Genomic DNA, 17,284 nt, shown 5'->3' on the forward strand with positions numbered 1-17,284 from the left:
GTGCAATAGTCGATTTTTAGATAAGAATTACAGGCAGCCTGAGAACATTTCTGTGGGGGAAAAAAAAGGTGGGGTGGGGCAGGGGTGGGTAGGGTGTTTCCTGGGACATAAAACACCATTACTGCAGGCTCAGGGAGCACTCAGTCTCGGAGGGACAGGAAGAGGACAGGGTGGGAAGGACCATCGCTGCCCTGAGCCTCTGCCTCCAGGACGAGGGGACAGCTGTGCGGGGGCCTGGTCCAGGGTGACCAGCCTAGGGCACAAGGTAGCCCTCTCTGCAGAAGCCCTGCCCGGGCGCCACTCTCACAGCTCGCTCGCTTTGCTCTCTTTCTGTGTGGTGTCTGCCCGCTGCCCACCTGCCTCCCCCAGGGCCGAGCCCCGGATTCGGGGGCCGAGCTGGGGTGGGGGCCACTCTGTCCTTCCTCGTCCTCCTCCTGGTGCAGACAGAAAGGGGGACAGTGGGCGAGGGTGGGCCCTGGACGGAGTGGGCAGTGGGCGAGGGCGTGGCTCAGAGGGGGGCGGGGCTGGACGAGGGCAGGACACTCACATCGATGGCGTCCCGCTCGAAGATGCGCAGCTGCAGGAAGAGCTCCAGCTTGATCTTGCGCTCCTGGAAGAGCTCCTCCATCTGCGCCTGGGCCTCGTCCAGCTGCTGCAGCACCGTTTCGATGTGGCTGATGGAGCTGTTGTGCGGCGTCTTGTTGCTGGAGATGGCTGAGTCCCTGCGAGGAGGCAGGGGTGCAAACAGGAATTGGAAGGGAAGCCCCTGTCGGTGCTGGGGGGCTGGGCCGGGGGAAGGAGCCGGCAGGAAGCGGGGCTGCAGCTCTCAGAAAAGAAGCCGCCCCTCCAGCCCAACCACCCCGGGCTTCCCCGGGGCCCAGGACACGCTGAGGAACACCTCCCGCTCCTCCTCACAGCCCATCTCAGAAGCAGGCGGCCAGCCACCACACAAGTCATCCCAGGGAGCTTCAGCTTCAGCCCCCTTCCTCATTAAGTGGAGAAGAAAGAATTCCTATTTGCTACAGAGGACAAAATGGCTGCATGGCGTCCCCGACTCAATGGACATGAATTTGAGCAAATGCCGGGAGATGGTGAAGGACAAGGAGGCCTGGCGTGCTGCAGTCCATGGGGTGGCAAAGAGTCGGACACAACTGAGCGACTGACTGAGCGACTGACCAATAACAATTCACTACAAAGAGCAGCGCCAGGTCGGCTGTGAGTGTTTCCGTGTGAAGCAGCTCACTGAGCCTTTATCACGGAAGGACTGCCTGACTCTCAGCAAAGCCAGCATCGCGGGAAGACGTCAGTGACTATTAGATAAGCTGACCCTGAGTGATACAGCAGGGGGTCCACGTAAAGGCGGCCCAACCCCAGCCTGCCTCCTGTCTTCCCTGCACAAGCAGCACCTGAGTGTCACCAGAGGCCAGGCCTGCCTGAGCCTGGACTTGCAGGGGAGGGATGCCTACCACACTCTGGAAAACCAGCGTGCTCTGGACCCCAAGGACGCAGTCCTGGGAGGTTTAAATTCATCTGGTTTGTAAAGAAATTTCAGTCAGTAATAGGTCGATGTTAAAAGGAAATATTAATAAGATCTGAATTCTGAGAAAGTTTATCGTGTGTGTTGGTTGCTCAGTCGTGTCTGACTCTTTGAGACCCCATGGACTGTAGCCCGCCAGACTCCTCTATTCATGGGATTCTCCAGGCAAGGATACTGGAGTGGGTTGCCATTTCTTCCTCTAGAGGATCTTCCCAACCCAGGGATCAAACCCAGGTCTCTTGCATTGCAGACAGATTCTTACTGTCTGAGACACCAGGGGAATTTATTAGTCAATGCCATAAAGAGAAAAATTGTAAAAAGAGTGAAAGAAAACCGAAGGAGGAAAAAAAAAGAAAGGAGAGACATGTTAAGTCTCCTCTGCATGGATGTTATTCATTTTCTACCTAGTTGGACAGAGAGTTATAGTAAATGGTTCAAAAAAGCAGAGCGGGTAAGAGTGCCCCGCAGACCTCAGAGCACTGGGGGGCTGGGATAGGGTGCTGAGACAGGGGTGGGGGTAGAGACAGAGGGGCTAGGACGGGGGAACTGGGACCAGGGGGTGGGTAGAGGCAGGGGACTGGGACGGGGCAGGGATAGAAGACAGGGACGAGGGGTAGGGACAGGGGGCTGGGCCAGGGGGCAGGGATGGGAAACAGGGATGGTGGGCTGGGACGGGGGTGTAGGGACAGAGGGGCTGGGGCAGGGGGCTGGGATGGGTGCAGGGATGGGGACAGGGATGAGGGGTAGGGATGGGGGCTGGGGCAGGGGGCTGGGATGGGGGCAGGGACGGGGGTGTAGGGACAGAGGGGCTGGGGCAGGGGGCTGGGATGGGCGCAGGGATGGGTGGGCAGGGACGGGGCCAGCCCACCTCAGCTGCTGGATCAGGTCCTCGCCTTCCTTGATGACGTTCACAGTCACCTGCAGGGTGGTCTGCTGCTGCTGGCCGAAGCGCTTGCTGAGGTCCTGCACGGCCTCCACGGACTCGGCGTACACGTCGTCCAGCAGCTCCTTCTGCAGCTCCTCCAGCCATGTCCACAGCTGCGGGGACAGCGCCATGAGGGGCCCTGTCCTGCGGCCCGGGGAGGGGACCGCAGGCAGCTGCTCCCAGGGAGCCGGAAGGGAGGCGGGTGGCGGGGAAGGCACCCCACACGGCTGGCCAGCGGAACACAGAGCAGGACGCGAGGTGAAAAAACAAATAGGCAGCAAGCCCGGGGGGGTGGGGGGGAGGACTGTCACAAAGGGGAGAAAGGAAGGGCGGGGGGTGGGCAGCGACTCTGCCGGTCCCTCCCGACAGAGCCACGCGCAAGAGGAAATGGAAAAGACCCACCGATGGCAGAACCTCTGCTAAATGGAACCGGCATCCTTCCACGTGCCTTCTGACTCTTATTTAGCACACAGATGGCTTTACTTTTAGCCAGAGAATTACAAATAGCATTATTGCTATTAAGCTGCAGTTCAGACAGGGGGGCTCTACATCCCTCAGAAAAGAAGGAAGCGCCCAGCGTGGTGCAATCAACCCATCTCCACACCCGGCAGGAGATTCGGATGCGACTGTGCCAGGTTCCCGCTCCCAGCCCAGGCCACGGCCAACCTGGCCACAGCTCACGAGAGGCGTGCAGGCTGCAAACGCGTGGTCACTGTCATGGCCAGGACCACCAACAAGGTGTCCATGGACCCAGGTGGGTAAAGATAACTCGGGACAAGAGTGGCTCCCAGACTGGCGGGGACACAGTATCTTGCCTGCTCCCAGGAAGCCTACTGCCTCCTCCAAATCCCTGGTCAGTGAGCAGCAAAGACAATTAATTAAATGGAGCGGGCCCTGGTAGCTTGGAAGTGGTTTGTGTGTGCAGAGAAAATGCTCCCTGCTTCCCCGGGGATGGAACAGTCACCTCCGGCGTCTTGTGCTAAGTTGCTTCAGTCGTGTCCGACTCTTTGCCCCTTAGGACTGTAGCCCACCAGGCTCCTCTGTCCATGGGGTTCTCCAGGCAAGAACACTGGAGAGGGTTGCTGTGCCCTCCTTCAGGGGACCTTTCTGACCCAGGGAGGGATAGAACCTGAGTCTCTTACGTCTCCTGAACTGGCAGGCGGGTTTTATACCACTAGGACCGCCTGGGTGGCTAGAGGTAGGTGTCTTATGAGTCCCTTACAGATGGCTGTCTGGGTGGCGGGGAGAGGCTTGCCCCTACCCTGCCCTGCCACGTAGGCCTCTTGGCAGAGAGAGCACCACAGCTTTACTGAGGCCTCACTGACACACAAGAAACCGCAGAAGTTTAAAATACAGGAAGTTTGCTACATACGAATGAGTTCTGCTCTGAGAACATGCTCGTACGTCCAATTTGTTTCTAAGTCCAACAAAGTTAGCCTAGGTACCGAACTAACACAACCAGCTATACAGCCCTGTACTGTAAAAGGTTTGTAATACTTTTCACACAAATAATTAAAAAAGAACACATTTTAATCTTGAAGTACAGTACCACGGAAGGTACGGTGGTAACAGTTCAACAGCTGGTACACGGGCTGGCATCGAGTGAACAGGCAAGAAGAGTCACTGACCGGGGGAGGGAGAGGAGGTGGGAGACGGTAGAGCTGAAGGATTCTCAGCAATGGGAGACGGAGGACCCGCTGCAACGTCACTCACACCTCACGCTGATGGAACGCACACACGCCATCTTTGAAAGTTCCAAACTTGGAGGTTCGCGTGCAGGGGACTTAGTATATACAGGTTTGCACGTAGGGCACTTACTCTATACGGTTTGATGAGCTCTGACACATGCAGGTCCGTGTGAAGGGCAATGCGGCTGCGACACGGGTGCTCCCTGACCCCGAGAATCTTCCCGAGGCCCTGGGGACCCCCTCCTCCCTCTCTGAACCCCCTTCCCGGACAGCCACCAGCCTGCCTTCTGCCACTACAGACTAGCTTCCATTTTCTAAAATTCTATTCACAGGATCACCTTGTAGGTACTCATTTTTTTGGTCTGGCTTTTATCAGCATCGTTGAGACTTTATCCATACCACTGTGTGTATCAACAGGGCTTTCCTTTTCATTATTGAGCGGTATTCCATTCTGTGCTGATGACGCACCTTATCGGCTTAGATGGTGATGACATCTGGGCTGTTTCCAGCGTGCGGCACCCTGGTGTCTGCCTCTGCAGGCACCTGCACTTCCCTTTCTTGGAGGTACATGTCCAGGCGTGGAATGGCGGATCACATGGTAGGTGTGGGCCAAACTGTTTTCCAAAGCGCCTCATTTCGCATCTGCCCGCTGCAGTGTGCGAGCGCTCCCGTCCTGCCCCACCCTCACCGGTACCTGACGTGCCTGGTCTTTTTAATTGGAGACATTCGAAATGAGTGGGTTCTCATTACAGCTTAATTAGCCATTCCCTAATGACGAGTGAAGGCAAGTCCAAGCTAACCTTGTAAGAGTTCTTTTGTTGCTAAACACGCATTTAGTTCAAAACAGAGCACTGGCAGTTGGCTCTTTAACAGGCCAACTAAATTTAAAAATAAGGGGAGTGCTGGCAAAGGACTTACTTTTAGTCAAGTACTTGGGGCCACAAAGAGTTTATTTTACTAAAAATGTTAAAATGTCAACTTGTGTCATATTATTTACTCATTTTCGTAAGATAGCAAATTTCATACAATCCAAGGATTTTAATTAAAGGCATTTCAGAGAGAGGCTGGTCCAACACTATGATCTTACAGATTAAAGAAGAGAGGCCCCAGGGTGATAAAGTAACCTGCACACATGGGCACACCTATTAGCAGTGCCACCTCAGGAGCAAAACCTGAGTCGAGTGTCAGGAAGGAGGCCCCCAGACCCGGTGACTCTTCACATTGATACTGTATTTCAACATGAAAAAAGCCGTTCATCAACAGACCAAATATGGACTGATTTTCTGCACCATCTATAAAGAATAACATACTCTAGCTTTCTTTTCCCTCTAAATTCTCACGAACATGGTTGCTGTTCAGTTCAGTTGAGGCGTTCAGTCATGTCCGACTCTTTGTGACCCCATGAATTGCAGCACGCCAGGCCTCCCTGTCCATCACCAACTGCCGGAGTTCACTCAAACTCATGTCCATCAAGTTGGTGATGCCATCCAGCCATCTCATCCTCTGTCGTCCCCTTCTTCTCCTGCCCCCAATCCCTCCCAGCATCAGAGTCTTTTCCAATGAGTCAACTCTTTGCATGAGGTGGCCAAAGTATTGGCATTTCAGCTTCAGCATCAGTCCTTCCAAAGAACACCCAGGACTGATCTCCTTTAGGATGGACTGGTTGGATCTCCCTGCAGTCCAAGGGATTCTCAAGAGTCTTCTCCAACACCACAGTTCAAAAGCATCAATTCTTTGGCACTCAGCTTTCTTCACAGTCCAACTCTCACATCCATACATGACCACTGGAAAAACCATAGCCTTGACTAGACAGACCTTTGGTGGCAAAGTAATGTCTCTGCTTTTGAATATGCTATCTAGGTTGGTCATAACTTTCCTTCCAAGGAGTAAGCATCTTTTAATTTCATGGCTGCTGTAGTTATAAATAATAGGAAGGATGAAAGCACTATGACCAGAAGAAATCTCTTAATTTGCTTTAGTATTTCCCATGAAAAACCTTTTATGGGAAGGTGATGATGTCACAATATATACAAGAATTAAGTCATTATGATGTATACCTGAAACTAGTATGTGTCAGTTATATCTCAACAGAAAAGTGTTATAGCCACAAATAATTTATAAAAACACTTTTCTCATAATATTGAATAACAATTATGTGTGGGTCCTGAAGCCAGATTGTCTTGAGTTCCAATCCTGACTTAACATTTCCCAGGGTGTGACTTGGGCAACTTAACCTGGATCTATGTCTTGGAGCTCTTATTCATAAAATGAACATGGTAATAACAATGCCTCCCTCAGGGAGTTACTGAGAAAATTCAACAAGATGATATGTATTTCTTCAAAATAAGTCAATGTTAGCCACTATTATAGTTTTATTCTTACAAGAAAAATTCTGATAAGAATCAGTTTTTGAAAGTGTTCTATGGATATTTTTCAAAACATGCCCCAGTTCCAACCAGCTGTTCAAAACAGGTCACTTATTCTCGTAAATTTAACACTGCACCACAGTTAAATCTTTTGACCTCCCCAAACTCCAACACTTTAGCCACCTGACGTGAAGAGCTGACCCACTGGAAAAGACCCTGATGCTGGGAAAGACTGACAGCAATCCGGAAAGAACCAGTTTATTCCCTCGACACCCTGGACCTCTCGACACGCATCCAGGGTGGAGGGTCCATGCCGCCCAGCCGGCTGTGGGGCCAGTGAAGGGCTCAGGTGTGGAGTAGACCACCAGGGTCCGTCCTGGGTCCACACAGTTGAAAAGGGAAAAATAACCGAGGTAGAAGGACAGGCTACACATAAATCCACAATTGAAATGCCCAAAGATCCTTTACCGTTTTAGAATTCGTCTCTCTGGGCCTACAGGAAATTCGTTTTGGAGGACAAAGTCTCAGAGAGAGGTAATTTCTGATGCCAGTTGATGATGAACTGAGACGTATCATAATAATACAACATGATTCAGGCAAAGTCTATTTTTAAGGTTTCAAAGTGGTACCTATGATGCCTAAAATAACCTCTGAATAAAGGAATGAGAAAGAGTCTCTAGGATACCTGTGAAACTTTCTACCACAGATTTCCTAAGGGGGAAAAAAACTGCATTTCTGTACATGCTGCTAATTTACAGTAAAAAAATAAACCTCTGCCCCACAGTAAGAGAGGAGCTGTAGTCTACCCAAGTTCTCAGCAGTCGGAGTCTGCTTCTAAGAGAACCTTGTCTGCAGCCAGCGGATGGCCAGGCAGCCAGAGTGAGGCAATGCTGCCCTCTAGAGGCCAACTCTGAGTTATCGATGCAGAGAACGTCAACCCCGCCCAGAATGGGGTTGCAGGTATGTACAGACATGGATCGCAGGCCAGGTTCAGGAAGACAGGTGGGGTTTTTGGGAGAAAACCCAGTGCTAAGATGCGAGACAGCCTGGTCCTGGGTCCAGCGTCCAGCTGGGTCGGACCCCCGTGTGCCGCCTACTCCAGCCCCTTCCCCACACCCTGCATGCTGTGCTGGGTGAAGCCTAAAGAAGGGACGAAGGTTCTGCTGGGAAGAAGTTCCTGAAAAAGCCCCTTCTTCATTAGCGAAGCTCCTAGAAGCGCTCACTGGGGTGTGGAGCCCAGGCAAGGACTGAGTCTCTAACTGGGTCGGTGAGGAGGTCAGATGCAAGCCCTGAGACTTGGGGGCTGCTCCACCTGCAGCCTCGCCCAGGTGAAGGCTACAAGCCTGGGCCATCTGGAGGATCAGAGGAGGGTCCTTATCCCCTACATGGCCTTGGGCAAGTCCTTGGTCTTCTCTGCCTTCAGCTTCCTCCGCTATGAAATGGGAGCGTTTCACCACGTATGCCTCCCCTAACAGGCAAAGCCAGTTTGGGAATCGAGAGAAAAGACCACAAAGGCGTGGCAGTGCTCAACCCCCACAAGCACCTCGGGAACAGAAGCCGCCACCACTGGTGCCCACATCCCTGCTTGTTTGTGACCATCATTCAGGTTCCAGTGGGAATGGGTGGGGTGCAGGGCCCGTGTGGGAACCGTAAGGGCCAGCAGCAGAAGTGGGCGGTTTCAATGCCAATTTACAGGCGGAATTGCAGAGGGTGCCTGCCACACACAGAAAACACGATTCTGTTTCTGGCAGAGGAAGCCTGAATCAAAGCGGAACTCTTCCAGCTACAAGCAGCATGTTCCTCAGTCTGAAATGAGCAATGGGGTCTTTCGGGGGCACATGCCTGTCACCTGACTGAGGAGGAAGGGTTTCAGGAGCACCTGGTTATTCTTGTAAGTGTTAGTTGCAGTCTGACTCTGCAACCCCATGCACTGTAGCCCACCAGGCTCCTCTGTCCATGGGATTTTCCAGGCAAGAACACGGGAGGGGTTGGGTTGCCATTTCATTCCCCAGGGGATCTTATTAGTTCCCGGACCAGGGATCGAACCCACATCTCCTGCACTGGAAGGTGGGCAGTGGGCCACCAGGGAAGTCGCCTGCCTGCTCCGAGTCAAAGCAGACTCATAAATTAAAACCCATGAATGACATTTCTGTGACACATCTGGACTTACGCTTGCTGGGATCTTCTCAGAACCTATTTTCTTATCTGACATATCTGGCATATCTGGCAGACCCTGGTCTAGACTTTGATAAGCTTGTCCTCCTCACCAATCTACCCACTCGCAGGCTTCGTGCGCGGGCAGAGGTCTGCAGGGCAAACATCCTCCAGCCCCGCTGAGGTCATCCACTAACCGGCCCCCCACTGCCAGCCTCACCAGCCAGGGCTTTTAATACAGCCACGATGGTTTCTGCTTCAGCACCAAGCCTGTCCTGGCTTTATGGCAACCTGCCCATTTTCAAGATAAATCGCTCTCAACACAACAAAGCAAGTTTTCAGGCTGGCTGGGTTTGGATGCGTAATCTCTCCAGATATGCCAGATAGACATAAAAGTTCTGACTAGGTTAGTGGAGTCAGGTTAAAGATGCAGTGACCGCAGTGTCTGCTCCCCTATAAATGTGACACCAGGAATTAAAACCATCTGTCTGTGGGGCACGGGGTCCACCTGGATGACTGGTCTCCAGCTCCTACATCCCCTTCATCAACAAGCTGATTCGATTATGGGCCTGGGTTGGAAATGACTTCCTTATTCACATGCCGGGTGTGAATTACGAAAGAAAGGTACAAACCCTTTCTTCCTGGCAAGGTCTCCTCAGAGATCGGTTTGGGAGGATAAGGACAGTCTTGATTGTGTGTTAACTGACACTCTAAACCAATTCTTTTTCACAGTCATTCAGCCCACATTTTTCTGTCTTGTGTACAAATTGAATGTCGAATGCTTGGTCAAATGCTCACTGATCCCACCATATTGCTGTTGCTGTTTAGTTGCTAAGTTGTTTCCGACTCTTTGCAACCACATGGACTGCAGCCCACAAGGCTCCTCCATCCACAGGATTCTCCAGGCAAGAGTACTGGAGTGGGTTGCCATTTCCTTCTCCAGGGGATCTTCCCGACCCTGGGATTGAACCTGAGTCTCCCGCTTCGCAGGCAGATGCTTTACCATCTGAGCCACTATGCCCTGAGAGAGAACCCAGTTTTAAACCACTCTCTAACAAAAATAATGTTTTAACATGAATTACACTAAACTGAAATGGCAACCCACTCCAGTACTCTTGCTTGGATAATCCCAGGGACGGGAGCCTGGTGGGCTGCCGTCTATAGGGTCACACAGAGTCGGACACGACTAAAGTGACTTAGCAGCAGCAGAAGCAGCACACTAAACTGAAAAAAGAATTTTCCTTTTAGATAATAACATCCCTCTTTCCCAACTGGCCAAAACCCAAAGATTTTCCAAATATTTGTTTGGGGGGAAAAAAAAACTCACTTATTTTGCAGCTTTGGCTGGAAACAAAAGTATTGAGTGATGTAAACAAAGAAATCCACATGTGCCAACGTGACGGTGCCAGGAGCAAAAGTTGTCTGGAGCCGCCTCCTCTGCCCCGGGCACTGCCCTGGACGCGGCGCTGGAGGTGAGCACCCAGCAAGGTTCTGACGGCTGACCTGAAGGGTCAGAGTGAGGCACCAACTCTGAGAAAGGGTGGCAGAGGCAGATCAAGCAGTTTCTGTTGCTCAAAGATGAGTAAGGGAGCTATCAGGGTTATACCCTGTAAATGATTAAATCATTTGTCAAGTAACAAGGCAGGGACGAGGAAAAACACGGACGTTTACTGGCAGCTAGCACCTGGAGTGTGTATGGCCCATAACCCTCAGAGATGCTGTTACTCCCAGTTCTGCAGAGAGAGCTGGGGTACCACGGAGCAGTCTGCCCCACGTCACTCGGCCAGTTAAGTCAGGGAATGTGCCACTCTTAATATACTTTCTTCATTATTTTAATAAAGATTATATTTTTACGGAAGGAAGTCAGAAATGATTAGAATTACTTTGGGAGATAGTCCTACCCAGGGGAAGACCACCTATTTTAAAAAAAAAGAAAGAAAGAAATATCAGATACCACAACCTATGTGAAGATTTAGTTGATAAACCAACAGGGAGCAACTAAATGTCCAAATTTAAATCTAAGGCTCAGTCCTGCAAGGTCTAATGATGCAGCGGATGGTTCTAGACCCCGAGTGTCCCCTTACTTGTGGCCATTCACCTGTTTGTTTGTATCTGTATCAGATAAACAAACTAGAGAAATCAAACATTTAAGAGCATCCTTAGAGAGTTCATCTAAGGAACTGAATGTTAACATAAAAATTACCAAGATTTGATGGTATAAGCTAAACTTTACTTCCTAAAATATTCTGTTTGATATTAACCTTTCCCATTGACAAATATATCAAAGCATCCTGGACGTCTGAGATGTTAACAAGCTACAGGCCACTCGTAAATTGCTGGTGGCAGTGTAAGATGGTACAGTCACGCTGGGAAAGTTTGGCACTTTCTTTCAGAACAGTATGTGTTTAACCAAAGGACCCAGCGATCGTACTCTTGGGCAATTATCCCAGAGACATGAAAACTTAAGTTCATGCAAAAACCTGCACAGGAAGGTCCACAGCTTATCTTTTGGAAAAATCAAAATATCCTCATTGTTCTTTAAAAGGTAAATTGTTCAGAAACTGAGATGTATCCATACCACGAGAGACCACTCAGCGACAAAGTACTGGGTCGTGAGACGACAGGGAAGGGTTCTGAGGGGAACTGTGCTGAGCAGAAAAAGCCAATCACAAAAAGGTACACGTGGTATGATTCCATCTATGTAACATTTTTTAAATCAAATTATAGAGATGGAGAAGGACAGATGAGTGGCTGCCAGGGGTGAGGGGTGGGGGTAGGGGTGGGCATGGTTGTAAGGAGGGGGCACAGAGGAGTCCACTGGTGATGGGTGATTCTGTATGTGGAAGAGTGCTGATGGTTACACGAATCTACACGCGACAAAACTGCATGAAGCTAAACGTGTGCTCGCATGTACACATACACACACAGGGGCGTGCACACTTGGGGAAACTCGAGTAAGCTCTGAAAGAGTGGCAAAGTCTCGTTCACGCTCTGACAAGGCACATGGTTATGTGAGACGTGACCCCTCGGGGATGATGGGAAAAGGTGCAGGGATCTCCTGTTTCCCTTTCTCCCAACTTTCTGTGATCCTAAATATTTTATCAAAACAGGAAGTTACAAAAAGAAACTATGGCTCAAGGTATCACACATATGTAAGAATAAACAATAAAGCAAATCGTTTTAGAGACTACAGAGAGATGACCAAAAATAGAGCAAGAAGGTCAAAGTAAAAGTCTTGAAAAGTTGGGAACCAAATTTTAGAGACCTTTGCACTGGAAACACAAAGGATTCGGAGAAATCAGTGCTGGAGAGGCTGGGGTCATCCAGAGAAGGACCATGATCCCTCCCCTGTGGGGAGTCCTGCCGTGAACAGAAATGGGGCTTTTCTGGAAAGGGCAGAGTTCAGAAAACTTAGTTCAGAAACTAAGATCATGGCATCTGGTCCCAGCACTTCATGGCAAATAGATGGAGAAACAATGGAAACAGTGGGTGACTTTATTTTTGGGGGCTCCAAAATCACTGCAGATGGTAACTGCAGCTACGAAATTAAAAGACAGTTGCTCCTTGGAAGAAAAGCTATGACCAACCTAGACAGCACACTGAAAAGCAGAGACATTACTTTGCCAACAAAGGTCTGTCTAGTCAAGGCTATGGTTTTTCCAGTAGTCATGTATGCATGTGAGAGTTGGACTATAAAGAAAGCTGAGTGCCAAAGAATTGATGCTTTTGAACTGTGGTGTTGGAGAAGACTCTTAAGAGTCCCTTGGACTGCAAGGAGATCTAACCAGTCCATTCTAAAGGAAATCAGTCCTGAATATTCGTTGGAAGGACTGATGCTGTAGCTGAAACTGCAATACTTCAGCCACCTGATACAAAGAACTGATTCATTTGAAAAGATCCTGGTGCTGGGAAAGAGTGAATCTGGGAAGAGAAGGGGACAACAGAGGATGAGATGGCTGGATGCCATCACCGACTCAATGGACATGAGTTTAAGTAAACTCTGGGAGTTGGCGATGGACAGGGAAGCCTGGCGGGCTGCGGTACATGGGGTCACAAAAAGTTGGACACAACTGAGCAACTGAACTGAATTGGAAAGGGCAGATGTCCTGAACAGGTCTGCACCGCCACTGCCTGCAATCGCAAGACCCATCAGAGGGCAACTGTGGTCCATGCGAGGGCCACAAGCTGCCTGTAGTTGGTTTAACCTTTCTTGAATCAGTTTAACTGCCAGATGCCCGACTGCTTCTCCAGCTCCATGGGGAAAGAAGAGAAAAGGAATCTAGGCCCTGTGAGCGCTGCTGATGGAAGAGTCACAAGGGAGGTTTTACAAACGTGGTGAGGACGGTGGGAGAAGCAGCTGGGAAGCTCCACACTGTGAACACAGGAGCCTTGAGCTCCTGCCTCCTCGTGATCCTGCATCGAGCAGGGGCAGGGCCCCCACGGGGCTCTCCTTGCTCCCGGGGGACGCTGGGCACTGGCCCAGGGTAAAGAAAGAGGCCTGCCTGCTCAACTGTTAGGTGGAGAAATGAAGCCAGGCTGGCATGCCATGACCAAAACATCTCCCGGTGGTGGGGAGGCTTTTATTTCTGACTTCTGAATAAAATGAAAGGTTCCTCTTTCTCGCGCATTTCCCCAAACAAAAACTTGTCCCAGTTCAGGGTGTAAGCTTGCAGAAGCAGCAACAAAAGGCTTCTTGACTTAACCCAGCAAGAATCACAGCCCGATTCCAACGGGAATCATCTTTCCTGGGAAACCATGGCTCCTGGGAACCAAGTGAACAACAACAGAAAAAGAGCTCAAGGCCACCGACTGGGCTCAAGAAATAAACTCTGGCTGAGGACCCAAGGTCACCACCTGGTTGCCTCAAATAACCCACACATTTCAAAGGTAATTATTGGTTGACTTGGGACCTAATTTTGAGAATGAAGTTGAAGAGTATGAATGGATGACAATAATTATGCCTTTGCTATATTTGAAAATGGAACTATGGCCCTCTATCATTAAGTCTCGGGGATGATCAGCTAGAAATAGACATCGTTTCTTCCACGAAGTGACCGAGTATCTGCTAAGTCTGGGAGGCAGGCTACAAAGACAAGGGAGACAAGGTTCTGGTCTTCAAGTGACTCAACTTCTAGCAGGAGAAACAGGTATCTAAAATATGTGACATACACAAAAGAACGTTCTTCCCTTGTCGTTCATTTTTATATCCCCTCCCTGGATGTTACAGTTGGCTTGGGAGACACTTTGGAATGAATGCTTGAAAAGAGTAAATGGATGAAGGAATAAACAGTGGAAAATGCATTCAAAAGGAAAGGAGGGCAGGTAACAAAGTTCTCCAATGGGAGAATTATAATCAGAACTGATGTGAATAAAATGCAATAAAAACTGAAGGGAAGAAAGAGATTAACAGGTAGAAGACAAAATCTCTCTTAAAATCAACAATCCTTTTAAATACGACTACTTCAAAATCTTTAAAAAAAAAAAAAAAGGACAGATGAACAGTCTTCAAGTCTCATGAGAGATTAAATAATTTCATGAATACTTTCAGATTAAAAAAAAACAAAGGTCCCAGGACGCTCCCCAATCTGGGTTTAAGGGTGAGATTAGAGCTGACCACCTCTCTCAGCCACTTCTGCATTCAACATCAAGGTATAAAACACTTGCCATCCATGTGAAAATGCAGCTGACCGTTGAGCAGCACAGGGGTAGAGACACAGTCAGAAATCCATGGAGGATCTACAGTCAGCACTCTGCATCCAGAGTCCCTCCACATCTGCAGTTCCGCATCTGTAGATCGTGTAGCTGAAAAACATCCACGCATGTGCAGACCCGCGCAGTTCAAACCCATGTTGTTCACGGGTTGGCTGTGTTTCCTCTTTTCCTTCTTCCCGGGATAAAGCACCTATGTTCTGTCCTCTGGGTATAAGAGAGCGGAGGCTGAGGTCTCCATGCTGAGCCTAAGTGTTCAGTCTGCAACAAGACTTACAATCACCAACCTTCGCTCAAAGAAATTCCTGACCCAACACTGAGCAGGTATCACCGTGTGCTGGCACCTTCTCCAAGTTGGCTGTTAATGAGACCACCTCTGAATTACTTGCTCCTCAGAGAGCCGAAGATTGACCACAGATGGAGGGGGCTATGCTCCGGATCAAGTGAGGAATAAAAGCACAGCCAAACGTCTGGGTGTGAGGAAGGTGAACATCCACGTTAGGAGAACCTCTGACCATTAACTTAAAAGCTTCCTGTATTTGCCTAAACAAAAATGGCAACTCGCTTTTTCTATCTTGCTCTGTGTGATTTTAAGTCATATGAACTACTTGAGAAAAAATCATTCTGATAACTTAAATCTCTAGCAAGTTTTCATTCATCTGATATGTTAAAATATTTAGTGCCTTGATGCAAACACACATTTAATTAGCATGATTTCCTCCTTCTGGCCTTTCTCTCACTTTTAATTTTGTTTTAAGCAGATAATGAAATTTGTTCTAAACGAAGTCACTTTTCAATAACAGTTTTCAATACACAAAGACTGAAGAAACCATTCCTTCCTTTGTAAAACCTACCAAGTACCCTGGTGGGTCAGAGGACATTCGTGCAGCAGAGAAAAGGAGACAGAGGAAGGTTCCGGGGCCGGTCAGGAAAAAAAATAATAAATCTACCAACAAAATGACGGGGGCTAAAAATGAAGTCTAAGCACATCGAGGGGAAGAATCACAGCACATTCCACGCCCGTGGGTGACCAGCTTCCCTAAAGGCCTCCCCACAACTGTCGCCCAAGCCTCCCCGGCCCAGGTCACTTTGGGGGCACACATTTACAAGGAACCAAATCACATTAAACACGCCAGTTTCTCTGCTACTGTGATGGTTTTCATATACAAAGGAAAGAATGAATACATGGAAACGTCTCGAATTGTTACGGGGAACCACGTCACTTTTCAAACAGGTTTAAGTTCTCCTTAGTCTACAAACTTCATATATACTAGAAGTTCCTACAGTGTAAGTCAAGAGGACAAAATGTATTTTCACTTTTCAATAAATGTCCAGGCCTAGTGACACAACAGATTCTATAGTTGGCCAGCAGGAACGCTTTCACTGTAAAATTTTTCCTTAAAAATGCTGATGTTACAAAATCCAGTGAACCCAAACTTAAGTCTCTGGAGAACGGCTTTTATAAAAGGCTTTCCTTCCGGTTTCCTTTAGTGCCTGCTCCGCGAGAACCGGAACAAAAAGTGGAAAAGCTGATCACAAGTCATAAATTGTGCTTCGTGAAAAGCACCTTTTTTTTGGTCCTAAATGTGAGTTAAATCTTCATGAATCCTGCTAAGAATATCCTAACCCGAGGCCCAGGACACAGACATCCCATCCCCGGCTCCCATGCACCCTGCAGACTCCAGGCCTCCTGCCCTCCCCTCAGCTCAGTCTGTGCGTGCAGCCCAGGGGCCCATCGAGGGCCACAGCACCCCCTGCAGCCTGGGTGAGGAACAGCAGCCCCCACCCACCACGCCTCCTTCAGAAGGTCCAGTCGGCTCTGCTTTCTGTCTGTCACAGCTTAAAGAGCAAAGACACAACCTGCTTTTTCAAGCACAGCATCTTTCTCTCAGGGCGGAAAAAATGCACCAGAGAAAGAGCAGTGAGCATCCTATAATAATACTGATGGAAAAGAGAGAGTAACCTATAGCTACCCCAAAACAGGAGCAAAAGGTGCATAGAGAGAACATTCTACAGTGCGGGGTGGTTGGGCGGGGGGACGGATAGCTAACTGCTGCGGAAGAGAAGAAAAGCAGTGCATCCCACTGCATGGACTAGACCATGAGGATAGGATGCTGCGGTGTTTCAGGCTGGTGCTCCAGACTCACAGAGAATCACTGATGGTACAAAAGCAAGGTGATCTAAGTCACGACATGTGTATTTCTGGTGGCAGGGCTGCAGAGGTGCTGGGAGCTGCCAGGGGCAGAGAGACTAGTTAGTGGTAGCGGCTTGACTCAGAAGAGTGAGGAACTGGTGAACGTGCACCCGTAGTCAGAAACCACTGCGAATCAACGCCTACTTAACGTGTCTCCTTGAGAAAAACAGTGTCTTTGTAAACACTGTGATGGCTTTTTTAGGGGTGGCATTACTAAACCAGAAAAAGAAGCTGCTCCTGTCAGTTTTCTATGCTGACAGAGTCCAGGATCTAAAGGGCACCAGTCCCTTTCCAGAAAGGGCTGCTCAGGGTCCCAGTCATTTGCCACATACGCCCCTATACTATTCTCTTCTGGAGGAGGGCACGGCAACCCACTCCAGTATTCCTGCCTGGAGAATCCCATGGAGCCTGGTGGGCTATGGTCCAGAGAGTCGAAAAGAGTCAGACACGACTGAGCAAGTATTACATACTAGATCTCCAGGGCTCACAAAATTTCAGAGTTGAAAGTGAATATGGTTTTCCTGGAGTCAAACATTCAAGCTACAAATGGCCTGGTTGAGGACTGACTGCCCAAGATCCCAGACGTGCAGAGAAGTTCTTTTCTTTTAAACAAATTCACAAGTTCCTGAGTCTTTAAACAAGGCAAGCCAGGCCTACCCATTTGCAAGTGTCTTCCACAGTCTGGCTCCTTCCAGATCTTTCTTCCCAGCC

General features: G+C 49.3%; 1 protein-coding gene across 5 annotated transcripts in view; it reads right to left on the reverse strand.

The window, feature by feature from the left end:
• The window catches only part of TRIO (trio Rho guanine nucleotide exchange factor), a 363,874-nt gene that overhangs the window by 149,691 nt on the left and 196,899 nt on the right, over positions 1-17,284 (reverse strand). For all 5 annotated transcript variants that reach the window (XM_070357707.1, XM_070357708.1, XM_070357709.1 and 2 more), the window contains exons 12-13: positions 2,406-2,575; positions 548-722 (exon numbers count right to left, since the gene is read on the reverse strand). In XM_070357707.1, coding sequence (XP_070213808.1) covers positions 548-722; positions 2,406-2,575 — 345 coding nt within the window. The remainder of the gene's footprint in view (positions 1-547; positions 723-2,405; positions 2,576-17,284) is intronic.

The sequence above is a fragment of the Bos mutus genome, chromosome 20 (assembly GCF_027580195.1).
Source record: "Bos mutus isolate GX-2022 chromosome 20, NWIPB_WYAK_1.1, whole genome shotgun sequence".
Classification (NCBI taxonomy): Eukaryota; Metazoa; Chordata; class Mammalia; order Artiodactyla; family Bovidae; genus Bos; species Bos mutus.